This window comes from Anabrus simplex, chromosome 3 (assembly GCF_040414725.1).
Source record: "Anabrus simplex isolate iqAnaSimp1 chromosome 3, ASM4041472v1, whole genome shotgun sequence".
In the NCBI taxonomy this organism is placed as follows: Eukaryota; Metazoa; Arthropoda; class Insecta; order Orthoptera; family Tettigoniidae; genus Anabrus; species Anabrus simplex.
The window spans coordinates 385,941,933-385,956,712 of record NC_090267.1 but is presented as its reverse complement, the minus strand read 5'-3'; the positions used below and the strand labels follow the sequence as shown (position 1 = coordinate 385,956,712).

The following is a 14,780-nucleotide window of genomic DNA, read 5'->3' as shown; positions in this document are numbered from 1 at the left end:
ATCACAACACGTTCTGAAGATAAAGCGTACGCGTACAACATTTCACATCGAGGAGGAGGTATAAGGGGTATGGGTTATGAAACGTAGTTGGACGTTGTCAAATTGTTCCTTGTTTCTCCTGACGGAAATTTCCCAAGAACTATTTCTGGTAATTTCCGAGAATTTCCATTTTTGTTCGTGGTGTAAACAGATCTTGAGAAATGAGAAGGTAATTCTGTCGAGCACATCAGTTACTGGAAGAAAATCGGCTTCTTTAAAATATATTAAAAAGGCATCAAATAGGCAAATATACTCAAAATAGGCACAAAGCCCTGAAATAGGCATTTATAGGCACAATAAAACCAACAAAATCTAGCTTAAAGGAACCCAAAACGGATTTATATCTCAAAAGCCTACGTTTCTGAACACAGGAATAAAATAGGCAAATAGGCAAATTCCCGTCTCTAGTTATTAGTATCTTTTAATGTTTTGATAAACATTAAATGATTTTAAGCCCATTTTCACACCAGGCAAATGCTGGGGCTGTACCTTAATTAAGGCCACGGCCGCATCCTTCCCACTCCTAGCCCTTTCCTGTCCCATCGTCGCCGTAAGACCTATCTGTGTCGGTGCGACGTAAAACAACTAGCAAAAAAAAAAAAAAAATTTAAAGTATTGAGAAGGTGGAACAATAAATTTTGTTCTAATTTTTAAGTTAAGTCTTAACTCAATATGGAACCCAACCATGAAGTTTATTACGTTAAAAGGAAATCTGGTGAGATTTACAATATTTTAATTTTTTTTACAATTAATTCATTGAGAACCACCTATTCAACACTTTGAAGTCTTTACGACTATGATACAATCATTACATTAAGGTTTAAGCATATAATGGTACATGTTTCACCTGTCATTACAGGCATCACCAGCCATAAATTCTATAATCTAGGTCAGAGCTCTGAAGTGGATGTTATATTAAAACTATTCTTAAAAAATAATTGTTTACAATAATATACATTGATGTATAGGAACATTGTGGTCACATTTGGAATGAATTGGTTGATCATATTTTAAAGTTCTAATGGGGTCTTTTCACATCAAATGGAGATAATATAAATAAAAATATATATTAACACTCATAATGTTGATAATTGAAGTCAAAAAGAAATCATAATATTTACACAAATTTTTTCAGTATATACAGGAAAACAATATGTTCAGCTTAAAATGATTTGTGGGTTGCTAAAATCTTCTATAGAATAAAATATTTTCTTTAGCGAACGAGAGTCTATTGTTAGTAATATTCGAAGTGAACTGCTTGATCAAGTCTCATTTAAATAGCAAATTATTCTATCTTCTCTTAAATATGTAGTATGTTGCCTAGATTGTTAAGCTTATAAAGTTATCATCCATGTAAGTCTGAAGAGGAGTTCAACTGGATTCTTAGGTGTAAGTGTAACGGCTTGTGAAGTGTTGAAGTCTGAGAAATAGACGAAAAAATGTGTTAGTGCTATAATGGAATTGTACACTAGTGGAATTAATCTTCTGACACCTACCCTTTAAATTTAGAGAGACTAGCTGATGTATGCGTGTTTCACAACAGAATTCTACATTGTATACAGCATTCTAGGTCAGGTAGTGTACACATTGTGAGCAAGATTGTATTAAATTGCACAGCTCTTAACGCTACCCTAGAAAGGCGATGGATAAGGCACCAAACATCTTTTTTCATATGAAGAAGGGGTTAGGAATTTTCATTGTAATGGTAGGCCCATTTACCTACCATCAGTCACAATCAGGTTGGGGAGTTTTCATTATAATGGCAGACGCTCACTCTCCACCTGCCTTTTTAAATCCTCAGAAAGACTGTCTTAGTCGTTTTCCCAACTGAAATGAACATAGGTTAGTAGGAATGGCGCGATTAAAAGAAATGCTTTCATATGAAATATTTGATGAAAGGAAAAACCACACATTTTCTCAATGTTAACGAACAGTACTACGCTGCCTATCTAACAGTCCAAAGTTCCAGAGCTGGAATGATCAGCCCACAGACACCCGTGATCACTCTTCGTTTTTTATCAGCAGAGGGGTGGGGGGTTCAAATAGTGGAGATTCCCACGGCAAAAACTATGCCCGTTTACTTATCTGTTCCCTAGGAGTATCTGATGACTCGGAAAATCTCAATTCACTACACTGGCAGAGGAAAAAACTATCTGACTTGGAGGAAACTCCATCTTCGCCGCTAATCTGGAATAAAATTAATGTAGAATTTAATAAAAGTGAAGAGGAAGAAGCTTTTCTTAAGAAACGGCTCTTATCAGGGTTGAATTTTCAATTGTTTAGTGAATTGTGGTGCTATAATTTGGAATAGGCCTAAATTGTAATTCTAGACCACTTCATACTACTACTAAGAGAGCTTCTGTCTTAAGTGTGCACACTGCTCAATTAAAACAGTGCATCAGAGTAGGGATCGTACAGCTGGAATAGTATGATGAACCAGTGTGTTACGTACCAGCAGTATCAGGAAATATATGAACCTGAGGAATGGTATGCTAGAGAACAAAGTTATCTAACTCCCCAGCTATTTCCCGCCAGTATTCAGGCAGGCTGTTATAATTGGTACACAGTAGTAGTCCCATCTATTGGAGTTGAGTGTTAACATAAGAGACAAAGAACATCGCAACAAACAATGGTCAATGTAATGTTATTGTTAATCAATGTTTGCGCATTCAATATTGTAGGTCTTCACATTTAATTTTCTTCCGACTCTGAAATACCACTCCTATCATAGTCGGTACTGTAAAACTGAATAAAACATAAATGATCGGAAACTGTATTCTCTGTAACATTTGTTATGTAGTACTTTTCGATAGGACAAATAACATAGGTATTTAAAAATTAAATTTTAGGTGCCTTCCCCTCAACTACCATTTCATCCAGGGTGAATGAAATTATTCATAGCTTAAACTGTAGTTTCTTATTCCCTGACTCTATATAACAATCTTCTTTAAATTCTGTTTACCCATTTTCTAGTGGCTCAGCGCTGATATGTACTTACCAACAAAAATACAAATTCATGAATATCTGTCTTATCATAGCCGGTATGGTAAAAATGTATAAGACATAAATGATAGGAAATTGAATTCTATATAACTTTAGTTATGTAGTATTTATCTATACGACCACTAATGATATAAATATTTGAGAATAAAATTTTAGGCCTTCCCCTAAACTACCATTTCACTCAGCGTGAATAAAATGGTTTATAGCCTAGATTGTAGTGGTTAATCCCCCGACTTTTTATACTGAGTTTCATTAAATTCTTTTCAGCCATTTTCTCGTGATGCGTGTACAGACAGACAGACAGACAGACATTACAGAAAAGTAAAAAGTGCATTTCCTCATTACTGTGGACATGACCGATACAGAAATACCATTCTTTTTAAATTCTGAGCAATGTACAGACAAAACTCTTATTTTATATATATATAGATATAGATATGTTATTTGGTGCTCCTTAGATAGTTGTCAGATGTAATAAAATGGAGAAGTTTATGCCTCCAATTCTTCTGTGTTTGAAGTTAATAGAGTACTGTCAATTGGAATATTGTCTGACCTGTAAATAAAAGGTTGTATTTAGGTGTGTAGAGAAAATTCATGTGTGTGTCTGATGAATATTTGACCCCCTCATAGATAGAGGAGAAAACTTTGTACTGAATAGGACTATCTAATAAAGTCTTATAAGTGTATTTCAGTACTATCAATATGGATATGAAGCTGATATGTAATTTCTTATACTATGTTAGTAGAATATTAACATTTTTAATTAATATTGTCAACTTGCTAGAAGTGACAGATTGTAAAGTGGTCACAAGGAGTACATGTCTCTCAACTCATTAGTTTTAAAATAGCTCGTAGCAGGTATAGCAAGAAATTCGGCTCATTTATACCTCGATTAATCACATAAGCAAAGGGACTTTTCTCTGAATTTCTGCAGATGTTCTGGTACCAGTATGTCTAAAGTACAAATTTCTTTAAAAGCCATGTACCAGGACAATAAAATAAGCCATATTGTAGCTTGAGGGAGATATTTTCAAATATGATATCATAGCATTATGTCGTTGCCGGGAAAAAACCTCCTATGTGTCAGAATTTGTGAAAATGAGATTTTAGTACCAAGAGATTCAGAATGGCTGCCACTATGAAGTGGTAAAACCTCCAATGTGTTAGAAAATATTAAATTGGTTAAATTCCACAAAATATTGCACCTCCTATGTGGCTTAGCATTTTTTTTTTTTTTTTTTTTTTTTTGCTAGGGGCTTTACGTCGCGCCGACACAGATAGGTCTTATGGCGACGATGGGATAGGAAAGGCCTAGGAGTTGGAAGGAAGCGGCCGTGGCCTTAATTAAGGTACAGCCCCAGCATTTGCCTGGTGTGAAAATGGGAAACCACGGAAAACCATTTTCAGGGCTGCCGATAGTGGGATTCGAACCTACTATCTCCCGGATGCAAGCTCACAGCCGCGCGCCTCTACGCGCACGGCCAACTAGCCCGGTCTTAGCATTTTTGTTGCTGGGGAAAATCTCCTATGTGCTTGAAGGACACATAGGAGCATTATACGTTGGTCCACACTGTTCACGCTACCGAGAAATATCTCCTATGTGTTGAGTCAAACACGTTAGTGTTATACTTTTCCGCCTTCAGCTCGACAATGACAACTCTATAGGGATTGTTTACTCTGTATGGCGCCAGATTGAACAAGTAGACGTCAGATCTTTTTCTGCCGCTTCTACTATTATTGCTGCAGGAACTTTATTGTGAAGAGAAATGTTCAGCCGTGGAAAGAAGATTCTACAAATGGCATTGGAGATATCTACAAAAGATTATCAGTCAGACAAAGGTAAGTCAATTAATAAACAGTGATGAAAGCATGATGCATTGCAAATCTTAAAATACCAAAAAACACGAGGGCTATCCCAACTCTATGCACATTTAAATAACAACTACTATGGATTGTAAGATGACAGTAGTATGATCGTTTTATTTCCTTTAATATACCGCAGGTGCATTTGTAAAACCCACAACAGAGACAAATCACTATGGAAATGACGACACCCCTACCATGGAAGAAATATTGGATGATGTGATGGATGTTACAAGTTCTGCAGCAGGTACGTATGAATTACAATACCAACTTGAAACACATGGATATCATAGAAACTATGTTCAATATGAATGTTGCATTATTGGTAAACAAATAGTCATGTGGCCTCTAAAATTTATCTACAAAATAATCCTCATTTCCCTTTCATCTAGAAGAACTTACTGCATCCATAGCAGTCTGATAATGACTCTACCAGCACTGCAAGAAATGTGGAGGCAATGGAAATCGCCTGCCCTATAATAGGTATGTTTGAAGTTTTACAAGCCTTCTACTTAAACATAAAATTGTGACTAATACGAGTACAAAGCAATTAGTGTAAAATCTGTGACGTTGACAAATGGAGCCACACGAAGGATAAAAACTGTGTTCTAATATTAAATCATTTATTTCAGATTTAGAAGATCTACATGATATGTCTTCCATTAAGTGGAATGTAGAAGAAGATGATCTCCAAAATATACTGAACTCTCATAAAAATAGAGGGACACCGAAGACCGAAGATACGTCTAACGAAGGTACGAAAACTGTGAGTGAGGCGCTGGATCATTCCGAAATGTCTGTTGGTAATCCTGATATACGAAATGTAAGCGCAGAGAAGAGACTCAACCACAAAGCAAAGGAAAAATCCCGTTCAAATAGAATCTTTGGCAAGCCTTACTTAGGCTTACAGCAAAAGGCTAAAGTAATCACAAAACAGGCAAGAAAATTAGGTAACAGATGCAAACATAAAGAACTTATAAATAAGACACAGAAGACATTCCTTTGCGGTACAATCAACGAGGAGCACCGATGTCAATTGTTCAAAGATTTCTGGCAGATTCCATCCTGGGCTGAAAAGAAGGCATACATCAGAGGGCTTGTCACCACTAGGAATGTTCTCAGGAGGCGCAAAGAAACAGCAGGCAACATCAAAAGAAAGAACGTAGGCCATGATATACATTTAACTAAACCTGACGGAGAAAGTGTGCGTGTTTGACGAACATTTTTCATAAACACTTTGGGAATTGGTGAGGACAGTTACAAGAGATAGACACATGTAAAGGACGTCGAACATATTTCAACTTCTACTGGTAAGGGAGCAGATAATTCAGACACCGATGCCCGAAGCAGTCCATTGAAGAAACGTGCCCAAGAAAAGCAGGATGTACCTATGTCCATCAAGAAAAAAAAGAAAATTGAAAGCAAGAGGACAATTCGTGAGTGGCTTGGAGTTTTACCTAAAGTTCCCAGCCATTATTGTCGAAAGTCCACGAAAAAGGTATACGTTGAGCCAACTTTTCGATCAAAATTACATATGTTTTCAGTCTACAAGGAATGGTGTGACGAAAACAACAAATCTCCGAGCTGTAGAACCCTTTTCATGGATACGTTGGAAGAAGACAAAATTGATATTCATCTGCCTAAAAAAGACCAGTGCGACATTTGCTGTGCATATAAAGTTGGTCAAGTAGAAGAAGAAGAATATCAAAAACAACACCTAAGGAAAGAAGAGGCTCAGGAAACGAAGAATAAAACTAAGGAGGCCAGTACTGATTATCATGTTGTGGTAACAATGGATCTTCAAAGTGTTCTTTTGTGTCCTAAGTTGCTAGCATCCAAGACATACTACAGACAGAAACTTCAAGTACACAATTTCACAATTTATGATCTAAGAAATGGTGATGTTACACTTTATGTATGGCACGAGGGCAATGGTGGCGTAAGTGCAAATGAATTTACATCATGCATAGTTAATTTTATTGAAAATTTGCCACCTCCAACCAATAAGGTTACCTTAATTTCTGATGGCTGTAATTATCAGAATAGGAACAAGGTTTTAGCCAGCGCCTTAAGTAATGCCACTAGATCTAAGAACATCACCGTGGAACAACTGTATCTGGAAAAGGGGCACACTATGATGGAATGTGATAGTGTCCATGCCACTCTAGAGCACTACTTCTCTCCACCAATTAATTCGCCCATGGATTATATAGCAACCATACAATGTGAAAAGTGTCGACTTCAGTTTCTTTAAGGATTTTGAGCATAAATCAAACTTCCCATCATTACGGCCTGGAAGAAAATCTGGCGACCCTGTAGTGACAGATATCCACCAACTGCAGTACTTACCTGATGGAAGAATAAATTACAAATTGGAACACACAGCAGAGTGGGAAGAACTTCCACAAAGGAGGAGAATGAGTTTTCCAATTGGTGAACCACGCAGTTTGTACACTGCACAATTGCCAATCACAATATCTAAGTTCACTCATTTGCAGGAACTGAAGCAGGTAATTGAGCATGACCACCACTCTTTCTATGATAATCTCTCTGTAAAGCCGGACAAGTGAAAAGTTCCCAGAAGAGGACAGTGATCAATTTGCACAGTATACATTTAATAAAATACAATTAGGAACAACTGATGTAATAAAATTCAGCTGAATAAACTGTAATGATTCATGTGTTTGAGTAAAACTTCAATATAATAAAAGCTTCATTCTTAAAGCAAAATCTCCTATGTGTAATTTCGTGGAAACCATAACCTCTCATGTGTCAACATAATGAACAAAAATTAAATATCTGGTGAAATAATTGATATTACTGCAGTTAAACAGTACAGGGTTATAAAAAGACAGGTACAGAAGGGAACTAGATTACTTCGATTATTATGAAGTTAAGTATTATTATATGAAATAGTTTTTTGTCTCTCCTGAAAAATTTGTTATTTTGCACATAGGAGGTTTTTTCCCGGCAACGACGATTATTTATTTTCAGTTTGAACGACTATGGAGAAACCATGCCCCACCTGCAAAATAATCTAGTTCTCAGTGCAACAATTAACAAAAACTTTCAGTAAACAAATCCTGTGGTTTATTTAAACCGCAAGTAAGCAACTAATTGAAAAAATATCAGCACCTTTAGCATGAAACCTGATTTTGATTTTATATTACTATTTTAAAATTTCAAGTCAGTTGTTATTTTGAAGTAACAGAAGCTGGAGTTTTTATTATAATTGACTGCTTTTTGATAATATAAGTGATGGAACCATTTTCCAATTTAATCCTGTCAGAGATACCATGCCATTTTCTGCATATGTAAAATGAGTTTCTTGCAAGGAGGAAAATTCCACAACACTAGCAACCTGAAGAATTATATCACTTCAGCTCATGTCTTACTGAACATGAACATCCCAACAAAAGAATTCACAACAGTCAAAGTGTAACAAGTGTGTTATGAAGAGACTTTTTTAATTTTTATAAATGTATTTCATTAATTGAAGTTGGCACTTTCCAAGCCTATTTCCAAATGGTCGGATGGTTTTGTATTGTTGAAAATTGTTACGCATGTAACAGTCATGTTCGTCATCAAATTATGTGATATCGCATAATTAAGACATCAAATTCAATAAAGTGTTGAAAGCCCCAAGTTCCTTTACTTCAAAATCAATCAAAAACAAAGTGAAAAAATGGCAGTGCAAGAGCCTGTGCCATTCATTCCATTTTGAAGTCATTGTCTTTTTTATAGTCATCATCAAATCATCACAGGATTCAAATACTAGCCAGCCTACTCTCATATCTTTTCCGGGCAGTAAAAACAAATTTAAACTGGAGATAATCGATTGAAGGTAAATTACCATGACAGTAGCTTAACTGATATGCAAAGACAACCAGCCATTTAGAACTGTAAAAGATAACAGATTTAAGCAGTTGATTCAGCTCCCTGAATCCAGATATATTATGCTTACTCATAAGCACATATCAAATGACATCCTCCCAGAACTGTATCAGTATGTAGAAACAAGAATAAAAGCCAAGCTCCGAAATGCAGATAGTATAGCCATTACAACTGATTTTTGCACATCAGCGGCAACCAATGACTACCTAAGTATCACTGTTCACTATGTAGACCAGGACTACAAACTTCAGCAAATATGCACTGACGTGATACCATTTGAAGAAGTGAGACCTAGGTGAAAATATTGCAAATTTCTTGAAGAAGACATTAGAAACTTGAGGTTTAATGGATAAAATAGTAGCTATGATTCATGATAACAGTATAGTAAGTGCCAAGACTTTGGAAAAATTTCCCCTTTCACTGTGTGTAGCTCATACACTACAACTTGTTCTGAAAGATGGACTTTTCAGCTTGAAGAATATTGAGAAATTGTGTAACGTAAGAAATTAGTAGGAATTTTCAAGTATTCCTGAAGACATTAGAAACTTGAGGTTTAATGGATAAAACAGTACCTATGATTCATGACTACAGTTGCAGTAAGTGCCAAGACTATGGAAAAATTTCCCCTTTTGCTGTGTGTAGCTCATAGACTACAACTTGTTCTGAAAGATGGGCTTTTCAGCTTGAAGAATATTGAGAGATTGTGTTACGGAAGAAATTAGTAGGAATTTTCAAGTATTCCTCAAGATCCATAAAGATTATTAAAGCTACAGAGAAATATCTTTCTCTACCACAACACTGCCTGATTTAAGATGAACCTACATAATACTCTTCATATGCTAAAAAGACTTCTAGAACAGAAGAGAGCCATTGTATTTGCATCTGCTGATCTCACCCTTCCAGTAAATCTTGCAGTGTCACAATAGGAACATATTAATTTATTGTTCAATACATTATACATTTTTGATCAATATTTGCCCTAAGTTCTTCTACAGTGACAGCGTCTGAGACAATCCCCATTATGAAAAGTGTCATCTCTCATCTTCAGAAGTCAACACACCATAGATTAGGATGTGTGACAGTAAGACAGTCATTGCTGGATGCAATTAATATACAGTACATAGACACTGAGGGGAATGAAATATGTTCCATTATAACACTGTTAAATCCCCACTTAAAACAGGATGAGTTTCCCACAGTCTGAGTGCTCTAACTGATGCTACAGACAAACTAATCAACAGCAGAGTCCTGAATCTACAATTACAGATGTAAGCTTAAGCACTTAAATATTTGCCAAAAATAGTAAATATTTTTTTAAATGTTTATATCAGATGACCCTTTCTTCGGAACCAGCAAAATTACCTGATATACGGTGCTTGTAAGGCAGCATTATGCAAGAAAATAATACAAAAAATGTATTGTCAGTTAACACTTCTGAATATGAAATCACCACATACCTGAAAGAAGACGTTTTACCCCCTTTCAAGTGTTTACAATTATTGAAAAACGAATGCAAACTGAAATTCTGTGATGTGTTCCTAGCCTCGTCCAACCCAGTCCAATACACTATGCCATTATACCAATGGCCCTTTCAGGGCTACATAAACAAATCTGTATGTGAAAACTAATAAATATGCAACCTTACAACATCCCAGACAATTGGTAGTGAAAAAAGAAACATTATTTGCATGCGATTTGAACCTCCATCCCTCAAGCCTTGTCCACTATCATACTCTAGCCATGCCCCTGCAAAATGAGCTATTGCAAGGCTTGGCATGCAAAGGGCAGTTCCCAGCCTATACAATACCTGCTCCTGTCTGTGTGTACACCTCTTGTTGTAACGTATGTATTCTTTATGTCTGTGCTTGTTTTATGATTTCATTTGGGGTATCTATAATGAATTAATAGTGGCAATCATGATTACTGCTGTTTTCTAGCCTGTAACCACACATCTCGTTACATTACTCGAGATTAGGGAGAGGGACACGTGTTTTTCAGGATAGTAGGAAATGCAGTGTGTTGCATAAAACTAGACCACAAGGGGTAGTTGGGCCACCCTTTATAATAATAATAAATGTTAGCAACGTGCACGTGCTCAGTGAAATAATTAAATGATTACAATTACAATATTTAAAAATGATGAAATGAAATATATTTATGATTGAAATGGGATCTTTTTCAGGTTTGAACCAACTACTGTGGTATTTTGCTGATCTTGAGAGAGGCAAATGTTACCATCTGCCAGGAGGTCTGCCTGATTGGGAAAATTATGGTGATTCCTGCATGAAATGGAGATACTTCGGAAAGTGAGTATTTCTATCATTTGAAAATAGTATTATATATTAATTACCTATACTTCATGAATACCAACTCTGTTCAGACTTTTTGGTCATTTATCCAAAAATTACTAAATTGGGCTGAAAATAAGACAGCCTCACACATAAAATGACCCTGAAGTTTTGATGGTGGTGTACAAGAAGCAAAAAGAGACCCCACGTAAAACAGTTTCACTTATGACTCAGTTATGACCTTAGTATAAAATGATATTACATAAAAAGAACATCTGTCTAGGTACCGATTCAATAGGGAGTTGAAACTTTTTTTTTTTTTTTTTTTTTTTTGGTACAAAAGTTTATTACTAGTATTTTTACTCTCAGTCAACTTCCTTGTCTTCTTCACTTTCTTCTTCTTGCTCCAGTTTTTCAATAACAGTGGGGCTATTAGAATCAGACTCAGAGTTGAGTTCTTTCCATGCTGTCATCCTCACACCCACCTTAGTTGATAGAAACATAGCAGTTTTTAAACTCATTTATAATGTATTCACTTGGGACTTTTTCCTGTGCTGTGGCCACTCACTGTTGTATGCTAGACTTCTTCAGCTACCCTGTCAGTGTCACTGCATTTTAACTCATGTCCTTATATTCTTTGAGGTGGTGCAGCTCTTCTTAAGCACATCCCCAATAGAAGTGAGCTGCATTCACCTTTTTAACCACATATCAGCCCACTGACAATCTTACATTTCTGGCAGTATCAGGAATCAAACCTGGGCCCCCAAGGACAACAGCTAATAGTGCTACCTGTTACACTACAAAAGTACACTCCCACTGCGATGACAAATTCGTATAAAACTGCTCTGCATGTGCATGAAAATGAGTCACATTAGACAAAGTCATCCATGTGCAATTTCAAATATCAATAGGTCAGGTATGGGTCATTCAAGTTATTGTATATATATATCTCAATGACATGAAAAGTTAAATTGGAAATTACCTATTCCTGCACTGGTTAAGCCACAATGAAAGAAGCAATTGTTTTTCAATTCATTGTGTAGACAATAATTGTAATGCATAGATTCCTAGTGAATATATTACAAGCTAAAACAATTGGAGAGTATTATAAAATAGCTACTCACAGGATGCATGTTATAATAAAATCAATTTTCTTAAAATACTAGGTTTTGTATACAAGATGCAATTTGTTTTTGAAGGCATTTTAAGAAAAGCACATTGTTTAATGCTGGGACTAATATGGCAATTACATCTTTTATTTGTGGCAGCATTTGCTTCCTTTTTTTTATTAAATAAACCTAGTAAATTTTACAACTTTGACTGATCTTAAATAAGATAGACATTGAATAATTTGAACAATCAAAGTGTAATACTATGTTATGAAAATCATCTGAACTGCCATCGAAAATACAAATTCAACACAATATTCTTCATATGTGTACTTGCACTTAGGTAACGTTAACTCTGTGATGTTCTTGTAAAATATCTCCAAATTCATTGCTCTTCAAACCTTTTTACCAAAAAAACAAAAGATGTCAGAGATTGGTAGAATGGAATGAAAGTCAAAGTAAAAAATCTATAACTATACTGAAAAAAACTGCAGAATAATTTACAATTGCCAGTAGGTACGTTGTTCTTCTTCTTTCTCTTTTTCATAGTCAGAAGAGCAGTCATCATACCACAGTTATTAATCATTGGAATAACTGAAGTTATGGGCCAAACAGAAACTCTCCACTCTCATTATATTCCCCAACACAAGAACCATGTCTTTAGAGAACATTTAGGATCAACTACCAGTAGTTAAAATTATTAAGTACTGTACCAGGAAAAGTTTTTTGGGAAAGGGCATGAGTAGGACCTCAGGGAGTGGAACTTGGTTTTGGAGCCGATACAGAGTAGGATAGACTCGCAGAGCGAATAATAGATGGTTAAAAAAATTTTTTTTTACAATTTATTAATTCTTCACCCTGCAATATGATTATTGGACTCAAATCTGGCATTGAAATTAAAAGTTTGAACGTAATCTTCCTGAACTCTGTTTATGAAAATTAAATGAATACCACTGATTCCAAAGTCTTTCATATGTGAAAAGACGAGGTATTAGATTTCCACCTAAAGTCTTTCTAAATATGAGCACACACTTGTAATTGCAAATTGACATGAGAAATTAAATTTCTGTTAAAAGTTTTCAGTTTTTCCAGTTTGTAAACCTTGATGTATAGCACACTTGAAAAGCCTAAAGTCTTTCTATGAGATCTGAAAATTAAATTTGAAAATTAAATTTATCACTTCTGAGAAACTATGAGAATTCTGAAATATTTGTTCACACGCAGCACTGAAGTTTCCACTGTTCAAAATTAATGAGAAAATTTTAGTCAGTTTGTTACTACTCACTTAATGAAAGAAATGTTGCTACAAATGTTGAAGGATGGACGTCTGGAATGTTCCGTGGAGAATCAGGATCGGCGGTGTTCCCTTAACACACCATGTTGACGTCCCCCGATGAGGTGATGATAGCTGGAACTGGATCGTGTAGAATTGCAGCTCGTTAAGGTGATTTTTCGCACACAAAAAATTCACTTAGTGCGAGTAGTTATCACTGACAGTGTCATTTACTGTTGAACACAGTTTATGGCGTAATTGAACTTTAAGACGTTAAATGAATAATCACAGTCCTTCCTGTATGAAATACTATTTAAAGTCGTTACTGAAACGTCCATAATTACACAGTTCACACTTGAAAAAGGCAAATCATAGTCTATACTCACAGTCTTTGAACACGGTCATTAAGTCACTAAGGATTATTTTCTGATTATCTTGTTATTATAACGACATATTACCTCAGAAAAAGTTCTTAGTATTCACCCAGATTACTACTGTAAGTCGTATACTAATATGGTGTGAATAAAGAAATACAGTTCAATATTCGAAAAGAAATGAGTTCTGGTAATTCTACACATTAGTTTCTATAGAAGTTCAATATCATGTGAAGTAAACTAAGTCTACACGTAATGATATATTCTGTGAACGTTAAATATTTGGTATTTGCACTTCAATAAGTTCACTCGTATTATATTCTCAAATGTCTTTAGAATTAGACTGTAGTCGCGACGCGATGTACTAAATACAGTGCGACGTCTTTTGTAATTTTGTCAGCGATATAACTTCGTGTTCCGGAAACGCGACGACAAGTACTTTCACCGTGACTGCGCGGACATACTGTACGAGGGTCGGTCCCTCCTCTGTCTCACTCACACACATCTGTGTACTCGTCCTTGTACTGCGCTGTTCTGCTTGTTAGCCTTGACATATATATACCTGTGCTGGGAGGGGTGGTTTCTCTTGGCCATGTGACCGTGAGTGTATAATTTTCTTAGATTTTAAATTATTATAACTCAACAACCATGGGATGGATTAATTCGAAATTCACAGGGATTAACTTTTATGACGTCCGCTACAATTCAGCGCTTGTCCCGTTGAAATTGGTTAAGGCATTGAAAAGCTTGCGAAAAGAAAATTCTTTTCGAGAAATATCTCTAGGGGAGGTGAGCTTCGAGCGACAGGTGAAGTCACTTGACTTCGCCTAGTGCACTCGTGAAGTCTGGCACATGCTGGAACATTCCTTTATTTAAATGTTCGTACGTCGGACGGATATTTTATGCTGGAATAACGTTTCTTTCGATTGATATGGGC

General features: G+C 35.8%; 1 protein-coding gene across 1 annotated transcript in view; it reads left to right on the top strand.

The window, feature by feature from the left end:
* Window positions 1-14,780, top strand: part of LOC136866414 (transient-receptor-potential-like protein) — a 208,634-nt gene that overhangs the window by 106,982 nt on the left and 86,872 nt on the right. Inside the window, exon 12 of the mRNA XM_067143337.2 lies at window positions 10,982-11,105. Coding sequence (XP_066999438.2) covers window positions 10,982-11,105 — 124 coding nt within the window. The remainder of the gene's footprint in view (window positions 1-10,981; window positions 11,106-14,780) is intronic.